General features: G+C 42.1%; 1 protein-coding gene and 1 pseudogene across 1 annotated transcript in view; both read left to right on the top strand.

The window, feature by feature from the left end:
* SVEP1 (sushi, von Willebrand factor type A, EGF and pentraxin domain containing 1) overlaps nt 1-8,979 on the top strand; it is a 163,960-nt gene extending 154,981 nt beyond the window's left edge. Inside the window, exons 46-48 of the mRNA XM_037035776.1 lie at nt 434-529; nt 2,631-2,724; nt 8,399-8,979. Of these exons, the coding sequence (XP_036891671.1) occupies nt 434-529; nt 2,631-2,724; nt 8,399-8,420 (212 nt within the window). The 3' untranslated portion in view covers nt 8,421-8,979. The remainder of the gene's footprint in view (nt 1-433; nt 530-2,630; nt 2,725-8,398) is intronic.
* LOC118979917 (uncharacterized) lies at nt 2,944-3,031 on the top strand (annotated as a pseudogene).
* Nucleotides 8,980-13,103: the final 4,124 nt, after the last annotated feature.

Genomic DNA, 13,103 nt, shown 5'->3' with positions numbered 1-13,103 from the left:
CCCTCACTGCTGATGTTTGCCCACAGCCCACAGGACAGTCCATCTGACTCCCGCTCTCACATTTATTCAGGACAAGAAGAGAGCCCCATGGCAGCCAAACCCCCTTAGAGCATTTTATGTAATCTGTGATGGAAACTGGAAACTAATAAATGGAGAACATTCTGCTTACTTTGTGAAGGGAAAGCAAAGCACTTAGCAGATCATTGATTACAGTACATCCTCGCCAAAAGAGTGAACTTGGCATTGGTCATTGCAGCAGGCTAAGGGGCCAGAGTTACTTTCCTCGTTGTGTTTTCCCAATGATACCGACTAGTAAACAGACCACATACAGGAGGATTCTCATACAAGTTTATACTCCTCCTGGAGAATACCTTTTGAACACATATATGGGTGTGTGTGTGTTCTCATCAAATCTCTTTTCATCTCTTTCCAGCCATATGCATTCTGCCCTGTTTGAACGGTGGTCGCTGTGTGGCCCCTTATCAGTGCAGCTGCCCGCCTGGCTGGACAGGGTCCCGCTGTCACACAGGTAGGCCTCCTCTCATGCGTCGTCGTCTTGGTGACTTGGCCCCATGGAGGCGCCTTTCAGGGTTGTGTGGGAGGGAAGGGCATCCAGGTGGACTGAGCTGTCAGCCAGCTTCACGTCGTCTGCTCCGTTTTGTGGAAATTAGAGAAAAACATTATGCAGAGGTTTAGAAGAATTTTTTGGAGTGCCAAGTCCAAGATGCTGGATTACATCTTGTGAGCAACAGAAGCCACTGAAGCGTTTTAAGCAGGAAAGACATGTAATCAGATTTTCTTTTAAAAAATGATTTTGACAGCAGTATGGAGAAACAGCAGAAAACAAGACTTACAATAGGGAGACCAGTGAGGTATTTATTAAAGCAGAATTGGCAAAAGGGAATAAAGTCTGGAAAAATGCTAATCCAAAAGGTAGATTTTGAGAGAAGTTAGGGAGGTGAATCAATGCTGCATAGTAGTGGGTTTTATTGTGAGAGTAAAGGTCTCTGAAGAGCAGACACTGGTATTTCCACTTTGGGCCCCTGAAGCGCTGATGGTGCCATTTACTAGGACAGAGACCCCAAGAGCAGCAGGTTTGAGGTACAGATACGGAGTTAAGTGTTGACATGCTTTGAGGGGGCTTTGAATATACAAGGGCGAGGTCTGACAGGCTGCTGGGTGATGCTTTAGGTTCCCAGGAGCTACATGTGGATTGAAGATAGAAGATGTAGGTCATCATGGGAAACCTTCATGGGGGAATATAAGGCTGCAGAAGACACGTGGCATAAGAAGGTGGCTCATATGGAACATCGAGGGCTCTCAGGTTATAGGATGGAGGGAGATGTTACCCTTTTAGACAGGGAAGGGAAATTAATAACCAATTTGTTAGTACAGTCAGGCACCGTGAACTCATCATGCTTCTGAAAGGGAGCAGGACTTTTTTACATTAGCAAGCAGAATTTATGGAGAGTTGGTTTTAGATTATTGGGTTTTATTTTTGCTATCTTTAAGCCTGCTTTGTTTCATAATTTTCTTTTTATTGTATTACAAATACATTCATTCTGTTGGCCTGCACTTACTCGTAACTCACCAAGAGAGCTCCCCAAGGGCCTAGACTAATGTTTCATTCCTTGTCCTCTGTCTTTCGACCGAGTGCTGATCAACTGCCTGGTTCTTGCTGGCATTGTCCCCATACTGTGTGAGTGAATGATTAAAGAAGTAACATTTATTCATATCTCACCGAAGATGAGCTGTTCATCGGGGGAAGCTTACCCTTCTTTCCAGACTACGATGAGGCTGAAATAAGGACTGAGATGTTTCTCATTTTCAGCCCTCTCTCAACAGGCATTTTATTTTTCTTCCAGTAGGGGGTTCTCCTTACTCTTTGAGATGCTAAAACTTGCTGGTGTTGAGTCTTCATCAGTTTTTAGCATCCTGGGTTCTTTAAGAAATAGATTTGTGCAGAAATGAAGAGTTTGGTGATGAGACTCTGGATTTGTGGAAAAGATGCTTTTCTAGTAAATCTTTGGGTGTTCATTCAGGGTTTCATCTGTGGCTAATTTTTAACTCTATTCCAGGTTCCATAATTCCAGTTAAAGCCAGTAAAAATCATGAAATATGTGTCCTAACAAACACAGCGGATTTTGAATCATTTGTCATTTTAGATTACCCCAGGTGTCTGATTTATTGTCGTACGTGTTGACGTCCAATGTAATGACTCAGTTCACTAGAGTTTTTCAGTGCTTGGCTCCCTCAAGAGGTTTACAGTCCAGCTGAGGTGTACAGTCACTGTGCAAAATAGTATGTCAAATTAGTTACAGAAATTAAAATATTAAGAGAGAAGCCACTGGACTCCTAATGAAATCTGTCAGCAAAGATGTCAATACATAGTTAGAACTGAACTGGGGATTTAAATATGAAAATCGACCAGCCTGGAAGGAAGAAGAGAGGTGGGACCACCTAATGACATGAGGTCACGCAAAGTGGCTGAAATGCACAATGCAAACGGACTATGAGAGATGCTGGTGGCTGGAGCAAAAAACAAAATCAAATATTATTTACTTGCTTTTATGGACATCTTCAGAATTGCCAAGTACTAATTAAACAAATGCATAAACTTTTTACTCCAGCTGTTTGCCAGTCTCCCTGCTTAAATGGTGGAAAGTGCGTAAGACCAAACCGATGCCATTGTCCCTTGCCTTGGACCGGACATGACTGTTCCAGGTAAGACAGCCACAAACTAATGTTTCTCTACAATGTAAAGAGATCGAAATTCAAGTACATTGTCCAAGACCCCAAAAGTATCTTTAGTGCATATGAGCATTTAGTATCCAAAAATACCTGTTCCGAAGTACACTTTCAAAATTTGAACTGCAGCCTGTGCAACAAAATATTAGTTAAGGACTAATACATAAAACTGGTATCCCCAAAAATGAATAATCTGTGCTCACTTTGACAGCACATATACTGAAATTGGAATAATACAGAGCAGATTAGGATGACACAGATTTGTGAAGCATTCCTTATTTTTCCAGCAAATGGATTAAACAAAGAAATTAACTGCCTTCTTGAATAAAAGATTGTATTCTTTATATTCAAGGATGTAAAATAGATAATAAACTCAATGCATTTTACTGACGTTCATGTGCATTGCTGGTTACAATAAAAATGGCATTGAAATTGATAAGAATTATTTCCAAAGTCAGAAATTTTGTTTTATCTTTGTAATGTGTATACATATCCAGTACTTGATTGTCTATGAGAAAATTTATGTAAATATGTTTTCTGTCAATTGGGCTCTAATTTCTAACTAGATAAATACAGTTGATCATCACAAAAATAAGTCTGAGCTTCCTGACTGGTGTGGCTCATTTGGTTGGGCACTGTCCCACAAAGCAAAAGGTTGCGGGTTCGATTCCCAGTCAGTGCATATGCTTAGGTTGCAGGCCTGGTTCTTGGTTGGGGCGTGTGCAAGAGGCAACAGATCAATGTTTGTCTCACACATGATGTTTCTCTCCCTGTCTTTCTCCCTCCTTCCTCTCTCTCTAAAAATAAACAAAATCATTTTTTAAAAAGTCAAAGGAAAAATAGTTTAAAAATCATCTAAAGGGTTTTTAAAGATCTTATTTATTTACTTTTTTTTAGAGAGGGGAAGGGAGGAAGGAAGAAAGGGAGGAAAACATCCATGTGTCAGAGATACATCAATTGTTGCCTCTGTCAGGCCCCCCACTGAGAACATAGGCCACAACCAGGCAGGTGCCCTGACTGGGAATCGAACTGGCAACTTTTTGGTTTGGAGGACGGTGCTCAGTCCACTGTGCCACACCAGCCAGGGCTAAGGTTTTTTGTTTTTCTTAATTATTGGTTGACATACATTACATTAGTTTCAAGTGTGTAACAATAATTTGATCTCTATCTTACTGAGAAATGATCACTGCAATAAGTCTAGGTAACATCTACACATACCATGCATAGTTAATTTTTTCCTTGTGATGAGAACTTTTGAAATTTACTCTCTGAAGGACTTTCAAATATGCAGTATAATATCATTAACTAACGCCATCGTGCTGTGCATTATATCCCTGTGACCTACTTATTTTACAACAGGGTATTTGCACTTTTTGCCTCGTAATTCATGTCACCAACCCTCCCGCCCTCACGCTCACCTCTCGCAGCCGCCGATCTGTTCTCTGTGTCGACGAGGTTGGTTTTGGCTGTGTGTTTCTCGATTCCGCACTTCAGTGAACTCGGATGGTATTTGTTTTTCTGTCTGACTTGCGCCAGTTAGCCTACTACCCTCAGGGTCCCTCCTTGCTGTCGAAAATGGCAATGTTTTCTTCTTTTTTATGGCTGAATAATATTCCAGAAGTGGAATTGCTGAATCAGATACTAGTTCTATTTTTATTTTTCCGAGGACCCTCCCTATTGTTTCCCGTAGTAGCAGCACCAATTTACCTTCCCACCCATGTTACGGGAGAAACTCCCAGAGACTCAGTTCTTCTCGCCAACGCAGGAAAGAATCACAGGCCAGGGAGCCTACTGATGTGCAAGCAAGGTTTATTAATGCTAAGTTCTAATAGGAACGCAGAGCAAGGGTGCTTAGAGCAGGGGTGGCAAAGCAGGGTGGCCAGAGGCTGAGTGGCCAGCACCGGGATGGCCAGGGGGCTGTAAGCCAGGTGGCCAAAAGGGGTGGCCAGGGGCCTCCCCCCAACCAGAGGCCTGCTGGCCAAGGGTCCCCCATGTGGCAAGAGAGCCACAAGGCCAAGGGAGGAGAGTCCTTAGTTCTGAGGACTTATGTAATTGGTGGGGTGGGGTTGAAGAGGTTACATTTTGATTGGCGGGTAAAGGTGGCGCTAGCTTTCTAGGGGAGACGTGACCACCTAAATGTAGGTATGGGTGGGGGCCGTTAGCTGAAATCTTTATCTTGCTCCAGATTCATTTGCTTATTTTGTAGACGTGACAGGAAGCAGTTAACTAAAATTGTCTTACAGGTTTTTTTCTTTAGGCACTGTAGTTCCCCCCACCCCTTCTCCCTTCCAGGCCTTGGGATGAATACAGTCTCAAGGTTTTCCTTTTCCCAGCGAGTGGGGACGATACACACAGACTTTCAAGGGCTCCCCGCACCCTCCTGCACTATCATAGTTTCACTTGCTGTTCAGGACGCCTGTCCTTGTCTGACCAGGCTCAGGATTATTGGGTCAACGTGTGAGCTTTTGCTTTTAGCCTCCTGTGTGAAGTTCTTTGTTAGATCGTAATGCTGAGGGCTCTGCCTTTGTGTCCCCTCTGGCTGCTCATTCCACTGTAACACCAACGACGCACCAGGGTTCCCTTTTCTCCACATCCTGGCCAACACTTGTGATTTCTTGTCTTTTTGATAATAGCCATTCTAACATGGGGGAGGCGATATCTCATTGTGGTTTTGATTTGCATTTTCCCCATGATGCATAATTTGAGCTTTTCATCTGTATATCCTCTTTGGAAAAAAATTAGACAATTTTTTGTCTAATTTTGTTTAGGTCCTCTGCCCATTTTTTAATCAGATTGTTCAGTTTTGAGTTGTTGAGTTATATGAGTTCTTTATATGTTTTGGATATTAACTCCTTACCGGACAAATGATTTGCAAACTTTCCTCCCATTCAGTAGGTTGCCTTTTCATTTTATCGATGGTTTCCTTTGCTGTGCAGAAGTATTTTAGTTTGATAAAGTCCCACGTGTTGATTTTTGCTTGTGTTGCCTTAGCTTTTGGTGTTGAATCCAAAAAATTGCCAAGATCAATGTCAAGGATCTTACTGTCTATGTATCCTTGTTGTATATTCTTGGCTCCTTTGTGGAAAATTAATTGACCGTGCATGCATGGGTTTATGTCTGGGCTCATTGATATATGTGTCTGCTTTCATGCCAATTCTGTACTGTTTTGATTTTATAGCTTTGTCGTATAGTTTGAAATCAAGGTGTATGATGCCTCCAGCTTTGTTCTTTCTTCTTTCTCAAGATTTAAACTTTTCCAAACTTCAAGAAATATCAGATATATTATACCATGGATAAAATATTTTCAATATTATAATGTTATCCTCACAAATATTGCAGTGTTGGCATGTTACAGGCTGTAAGACTCCATTTACATCATCACATTCCATCACGTGGAGCTGTATAATGTACCTTTGCTTCCATCTTATGGGACTCATTCAAAACAAGGGCTACTTCCACATTCATTCTTAAACATGGGAAATTCAGTTAACTGAACACAACTCTTATTTTTCATTTCCTTTTATTTTGATTGGAATATCAACGTCAACTTCCAAAGACAAAACTCTATTTAAATACAAGCTTAATTAACAACAACAGAAAAAAATCTGCCTTGTGCCAATGAATTTCCTCACATCATCTCAGCATATGCCATCTCTGCCGAGAGGAAACACGCTGAACCCCAAAGAGCACATTTGGATTGTACAAATATATTTAGAAGCTTCCAAGGTAAAGATGATAGTTTTACCTGAGACTAGAGTTGAAAAAACTTTTTAAAAACTGGAATGAATTTCTGGGTAAAATGAGAGAAAAGAAGGAAGAGAAAAAAAGGGAAGCTAACAGAAGTAAGAATGACAATGACTCAAAAGGGAACAGGAAGTACTTATAACATCCTCAGAATTTTAGACTTTGTATTTCAACTCCTTCAGACAGACAAGGAAAGGGAACCCAGAGTTGGTGTGGTTCCGTAACATCAAAATACTCCCAAAGGAGGCTTTCTGGACAAGGGGAATGGTGATTATTAACTTGTATGAAAATACTGTCTAATAAAGAGAACAAAATTACGTTTTATGCAAAAGTTTGATATAGAAATCCAAGAAATGTGGCAAATTAAGCTGAGAATTGTATCCCACATTCAAGGAAAGGTCAACTTGAACCCAGCAGACTGGGCACCTCCCCACCCCACCCCACCCTTTATACTGTGACCCATGTTTCTAGAAGGTCTGTCTTAGTTAGGACTCGCTGGTCCCAACTCTATGTAGCCTGACCAAAGAAAGGAATTTGTTATCACAGCAGGGGACCTTGCATGGAACCCAAATACATGGGATGGCTGAGCATCAGGAGGGTCAGACCCAGGACTTGACAGCCCCTGCAGCCCCTCCACCTCCTGTCCCACCGTCTTTCTCCAGCGTCCGCTCCATGCTCTCTCTCACTGCAGAGTGGCTTTCTCTGCTGTTCAGTTTGAATGGAACGACAGAGCTCCTTGGAACTCCCACATTTTACATGTCGTACCCCAGTATCCACAGCAACAGTGTGCTGTGACCCAGTTTAAAAACCCAAGAGAGCCCTGGCTGGCGTAGCTCAGTGGATTGAGCACGAGCCTGCGAACCGGAGGATCACGGTTCGATTCCCAGTCAGGGCACATGCCTGGGTTGCAGGCCAGTTCCTAGCAAGGGACTCATGAGAGACAACCATACAGATGTTTCTCTCCTTCTCTCCTTCCTTTCCTCTCTAAAGATAAATAAATAAAATCTTTTTTTAAAAAAACAGGAGAAGAACCAACTAGTCCAGTGGATTCAGGGGCCTGCCATGGATCAGCCATCTGCGGCCCCAGGTTGGGTTCCGTCGTACTAACATGAAGAGTCATTTTGTCAAAACGTTTACTTTACCTTTGGGCGAAGGGGAGAGGAGGCTGGCCATGCCCAGAAGAAAGAGAGATGGAATATAATTCCCTGAAGTGAGAGGGGGAGAAAGCTTTTTCTGAGAAATCAAAACAATAGATGTTTCCAGATAATTTTTTCTTTTCTTCACTCCCATGAGATTGAGTACTTAAAAGTACAAGTCCTGTACTTGGCAGAGGCACAAAAATGCACGCCCCGTAAATGCTTGTTGTCCGACGGAGCGATGTCTGCTTGTCAGCGACAGCCCGTGAAGAAGTGCCCTGTAGCGTTCTTTAAACCCCGCCACCAGTAACTTTCTCTACTGATGCGTAAGCCTGACCTGGTGGTGTTCCCGGGTAGTTCAGTCCTTTAAGAAGAGATTGTGTTTCCCCTGGTCTCCATGCGCCTCTTCAGAAAAGTGACCCGAAACAAACACCATTAAATAAAATCTGTAGACTGGCAATGCTTAATAGACCTTTGGGTCTATGATACCCAAACCCCTCATTTTACAGATGAGCGCCTTGTCAGACAGGAAACCAGTGACAGAGCGGGGACTGAGTCCCAGGTCTGCTGGTCCTCAGATCTTTTCATAAGTTAGCATGTGTTCTGCGTGGCCCTTGGTTGTCCCAACAAATGACTGCCCTGCATACAGACAATGCCAGGGATGGCGCCCAGGTAGCTGAGGCTTTCAGTCCTGTTCTGATCAGCCCCAAAGGGGCCGTTGCCTCTTCAGTGCAGTGTTTTCTGTTGAACCGCTTTGTTTCTCGTTCCAGGAAAAGGAGGGCTGGGTTTTAACCACTGCACCCCCAACCAGCTCCCCCGAAAGCAGGATCGTCTCTTCCTGGCAGAGTCCCGGGCATCCTGGAACTTGCGCAAAGAAATTCCGACACGGTGCTGGGTGTGGTTTTGTTTAGTATGCCTGTCAATTGGGGTTTACCTTTTTATTTTGTGTTATACTTTGTCATTCCTTGTGACATACTTTCTTCTGTTTCCATTTTTAAATATGCCTGTATTTTCTATATAAAAATATGTTAAATAGATGCTGCCCCCCTCTCAGAAAATGTACATACTCTGCTGTCTATTGGGAAAGTTCCTGGTACCCATTTTTATTCGGTTACTTAAGATGATGTTTCAATTAAAATATATTTTGCTACTAAATAATATTTTGCTGGATAGTGCCATTTTGTGAGGTCGCCACGGAACAATGAAGAGGATTAGTGATTTCCGTCTATACTTCCGGCATAATATAGGATCACGTGTAGTGTACCACGAAATTGCAATAAAAAAGATGCCTTCATTCTAGTTCCATCTTCTTTATGACATGTGTAACAATGAAGGTCTCCTTTTGTTTAATCAGAGAATAACTACCGGGATCCTACCTTTCACGTGGCGTGCTTGCCTGGCTCTGACGTTAGCCTGGCCGAGTCCTTTCCCAGCATTTAGAGAGCCACAGGCACCAACTTCATGGATGGAGGGGAACATAATGACCTTGCCCCTTCCTTCTCACACCTGGAATTAAAAAATGCGAGAACTGGAAGATTAACGGAGTCCTTTTTGGGTCATAATCCCACAACTCACTGCTTTGGGAGAAAGACAATCGCAAATAGGGCAGGGAAAGGGGGCGGAAAGGGCACATGGGGCAAGTTCCCTAGAACTCAGCCCCTGGTCCACCTGCCAAAAGAACTGAAGCTACCCAGGGAGGAACTGGGCTTCACTCAATCCTGATACACCAGGGTCGTGGGTTCGATCTCCAGTCAGGGCACATACAGGAATCAAGAATCAACTGACAAATGAATAAATAAGTGGAACAACAAATCAATGTTTCTCTCTCTCTCTCTCTCTCTCTCTTTCTCCCCCCACTTCTCAGTCCCTCTCTCCCCTCCCCCTCTCTCTCTAAAATCAATAAATTAAAAATTTTTAAATAATTATGAAGTATTAAAGACTTAACTAAAGAAACAAATATATTTAACTCCCAAAACATGGAAACTTCTCTAACAAGTCAACAGTGAACATAAGCTGAATACTAAAACCAAGTAAAAATATGCATGACAAAAAAATAATATTCCAAAATGTTATGATTTAATTGATAACTATGAGAAATATTTTGTTTTGGGGAGAAATACAAACAAGCAATTCACTAAAGAATGCAGATAGAGTGAGCAGTCTCATCACAAAACAAATGCAAAATAATATGCTGTAAATTTTGGCCTACCAAATTGGCAAAGGTCTCAGGGGCAGTGTTTATGTTGGTGATAGTATGCAGTTGGCTGTTAGATGAAATCATGGCTTTGAACTTCTGTAGGAGATTTAAACTCATGCAACCTTTCTTCAAAACCATGGTTAATGTGGATCAAAAACTTTTAAAATACATTTGCCTATCTTTTACTTCCATAATTCTTTCCTGAGAAACAATTCCATTTTTTAAAAAATCTGATTTAGAGGAAAATGTTGATGCACCCAAGAAAATCATCACAGCATTTTTAATATTAAAAATCAGTAACAACTTCCACGACTTAAAATCCTGCAACTGGTCGTGGAATTCATGGTATATTTATAGAATTAGATACTGTGAAGCCATTAGATACTACACATACAAAGAGTTTTAATAACCTGAAAAATCATTATAATGTTCAGTGGAAAATAGTATATTGCCAAGAAGCAATGAAAACAGTATATAACACGCTTCTAGTGGACTCCCAACTGCACAGAACATGCATATGCAATATGAATAGAAAGAAATTCACCAACCTTTGTTAATAATGATTTTCCCTGAGTCATAGAACTATGGGTACTTTTATCTTTTATCCAAATTTCCCCTTTATTTCTGACTTATTTTCAATGAAATGAGTCACTTTTATATGCATAAATACACTTTAATAATTATAAAAACTAACATTTAATTCATTAAAGTTAATCAACGTAAAAGCCCCACTTAATGCACATACCATCTTTCCGTTTTCCCTAGTTAATCTGGCGTAGGCACTGACATGTATGGTGTAAGTTTAAAGATCTTTCCTCTGTGTAGTTTTGCTTAAAGACTCCTCCAAAAATGAGTTCCAATCAAGATGAATGAATGTTAGTTCAATGTAAAAACAGAAGCTGTGACCAAGAGGAAGTATCAATAAAATTTGAGCCACTCGTATATGCAGGATAATCAAATTAAGGAACTTAACGAATGACCGCAACTATATCCTTCTGCTTTATGCTGCCGGTGAACATGAAAGAAGGACACTTCCAATATCTGAAACTTACTAGCCAAGTTCCATCAGAGTTAGTTTCTTCTGCTTCCTTAACAACCAGCACAGCAGCAGCAATACTGCTTGGTTTATTTTAGGGATTAGAACTGCTTACTCATACTTCCCTCCTAACTCTGACCTTAAGGCAGTAACAACTTCAGATCTTTATTGACCCTAATTATCTTACCAACCAGCCACTCAAGGTAGCCTGGACCCAAAGTGTAGACTTGGATGAAACCTCAAAGAAAGGACCGCTTTGAAAATAATGAAACTGCCTGTCTTCAGTTGGTACTGCTGCTCCATGGTCCCAGCTGCCAAAGTCAGCCGGCAACGCCATTTAATACATAGGATCCTCGGCAGGATACTTCTGGGCATTTAAGTTCTATAAAAGAAACCAAGTTACTTGAAAGAGGCTCACAGGGAGCTAGGCTGTGTGGGCATCTGTAGGTGACCACAGTCCCCTTCTCTGAAGGGAAGGCTGATCACACCACCCTCCCCTCACAGAAAGCATTTCTCGGGTGTTGGCTCCACCCTCCTACGCCCTGACCTGTCTAATCACCCACCGGATCCTCGCCCTTCTGAATCACAAAGGTTCCTCCTTTCATTTCATCCTCTGGACCTCCCACTGTCCCAGCAGAGTGTTCCAGCTAGTTTATGCTTTCACAAGTTAAAAATGTGTCTAATCAGCCAGTGGAACAAAGACTGCAAACTGACAAACTAGGAAAGCCAGAAAGAATGGATTTAGGTGAAGGTCCCACAAAAAAGTAGCAAAAACTCCTGGGTGCATTTCTCAAGTATATACTATGTTCTTTCAAAGACTCTGGAGTTTTTTATTGAGAATCTAGAGTATATAGTCAAAGGAAAAATAGTCCCAAGCTCTTTTTTGCACACCTTATAGTTTGTATTTTGCTTTGTAATTTAAAGTGTATGTTCTCCTACATTGCCTCATAAAGTTGTGAGAATTGAAAGTTTTGTGGATGCCTAACGGAGATCAATGGCTGTATAAACATGGGTGTCCCTCCTCTGCTCAGCCCTTCCCCAACCCGTCTCCACTAATTCTGCAAAGCTCTGGCTTTACATTTAAGAACATTGAGTTGCAAGGAAGCAGAACCCACAAGACCTAGAAATTACTTTCCCAACACCTGAAGCCCAAGGCTAAGGTCCAGAGTAATCAGCCACAGCACACGTTCTGGAGAGCAAACCCTCGAGAGAATGTGGCTAGCATTTCCAACCCCAAGTAAGCTTTATGGCTATGGTTATTATTATAGCCTGTCTCTGACATTTGCAAAAGAAAATGTTTCTAATCGCAAGGAATCTTTGTGGGTTTTTTTAAGAGTCCCACCAAATAACTTCAGGCTATGTTTAGAGGACAGCCCAAAATTGTTCCGTAAGTCATAATTGCAACATTGAGAGGAGCTCATGACGAATGCCTTCCAGTACCCTGAATATCCACACTCTCATCCTGAGGCCTTTACACAGGCATTTCCTTTACCTGTGTCATTTTCCTCTGCCCCCATTTCTCACCTAGCCCCACCATTGTAACACCAGTCCACACTCTTCTTTCTACTGTGTGTTCTGGACTTCTCCGATGCTCCTGGCTTTATTCTAACCCCCCTTTCCCATCTCCACCCAAAGATCACCTTCTGCAAAACACAGCAAAGCACAGTGAGTTCTGCCCTTTCTCCTTCCAAGATCCATTCCACTCAATAATGCCAAGGAGTAGAACAGGCAAACTAATATGGACGTTCAACTGCAGAGTGAATACACTCTGTGTGTGTAATGTATTGAGATTCAGAAAGAGCAGCAATGGGTTAGGTATATCCCAAAGCTCTCTTACACCCACACGAACACCCCCACACACCCTTCCCTTTTGATCCCTATCAAAATAGTTCATGACCTTGATCATAAGCCACTGCCCCACTTGCTATAGTTGGACCTTAAGTAAACCCAAAACACAGAAGGAAACCCAGGAGCCTGTAACATGTGGTAAAAAAATATACTTTAATAGGTAGGATTGGCTCTTGGGTGCTCAGGCGTCTCCCACTAGAGTAAAAGTTGGAGCAGGCACTGAGCTCTGCTGGGTCCCTCGCTGCACAGGGGGCCGAGCTGATCAAAGTATGATCAGCCCAGCAAGTGGAACAAGGGGGGCAACAGGAAGGCACGCCCACTCATTTGCATCCTGGATCTCCTTATACCTCTACTGGTTTGCTAGTTGTATAGTAAACTGAACGAAAGACAAATC

Source organism: Sturnira hondurensis, unplaced genomic scaffold, assembly GCF_014824575.4.
Source record: "Sturnira hondurensis isolate 20B ecotype Veracruz unplaced genomic scaffold, ASM1482457v3 Scaffold0022566, whole genome shotgun sequence".
Taxonomy (NCBI): Eukaryota; Metazoa; Chordata; class Mammalia; order Chiroptera; family Phyllostomidae; genus Sturnira; species Sturnira hondurensis.
This window is presented reverse-complemented; position numbering and strand designations above follow the sequence as displayed.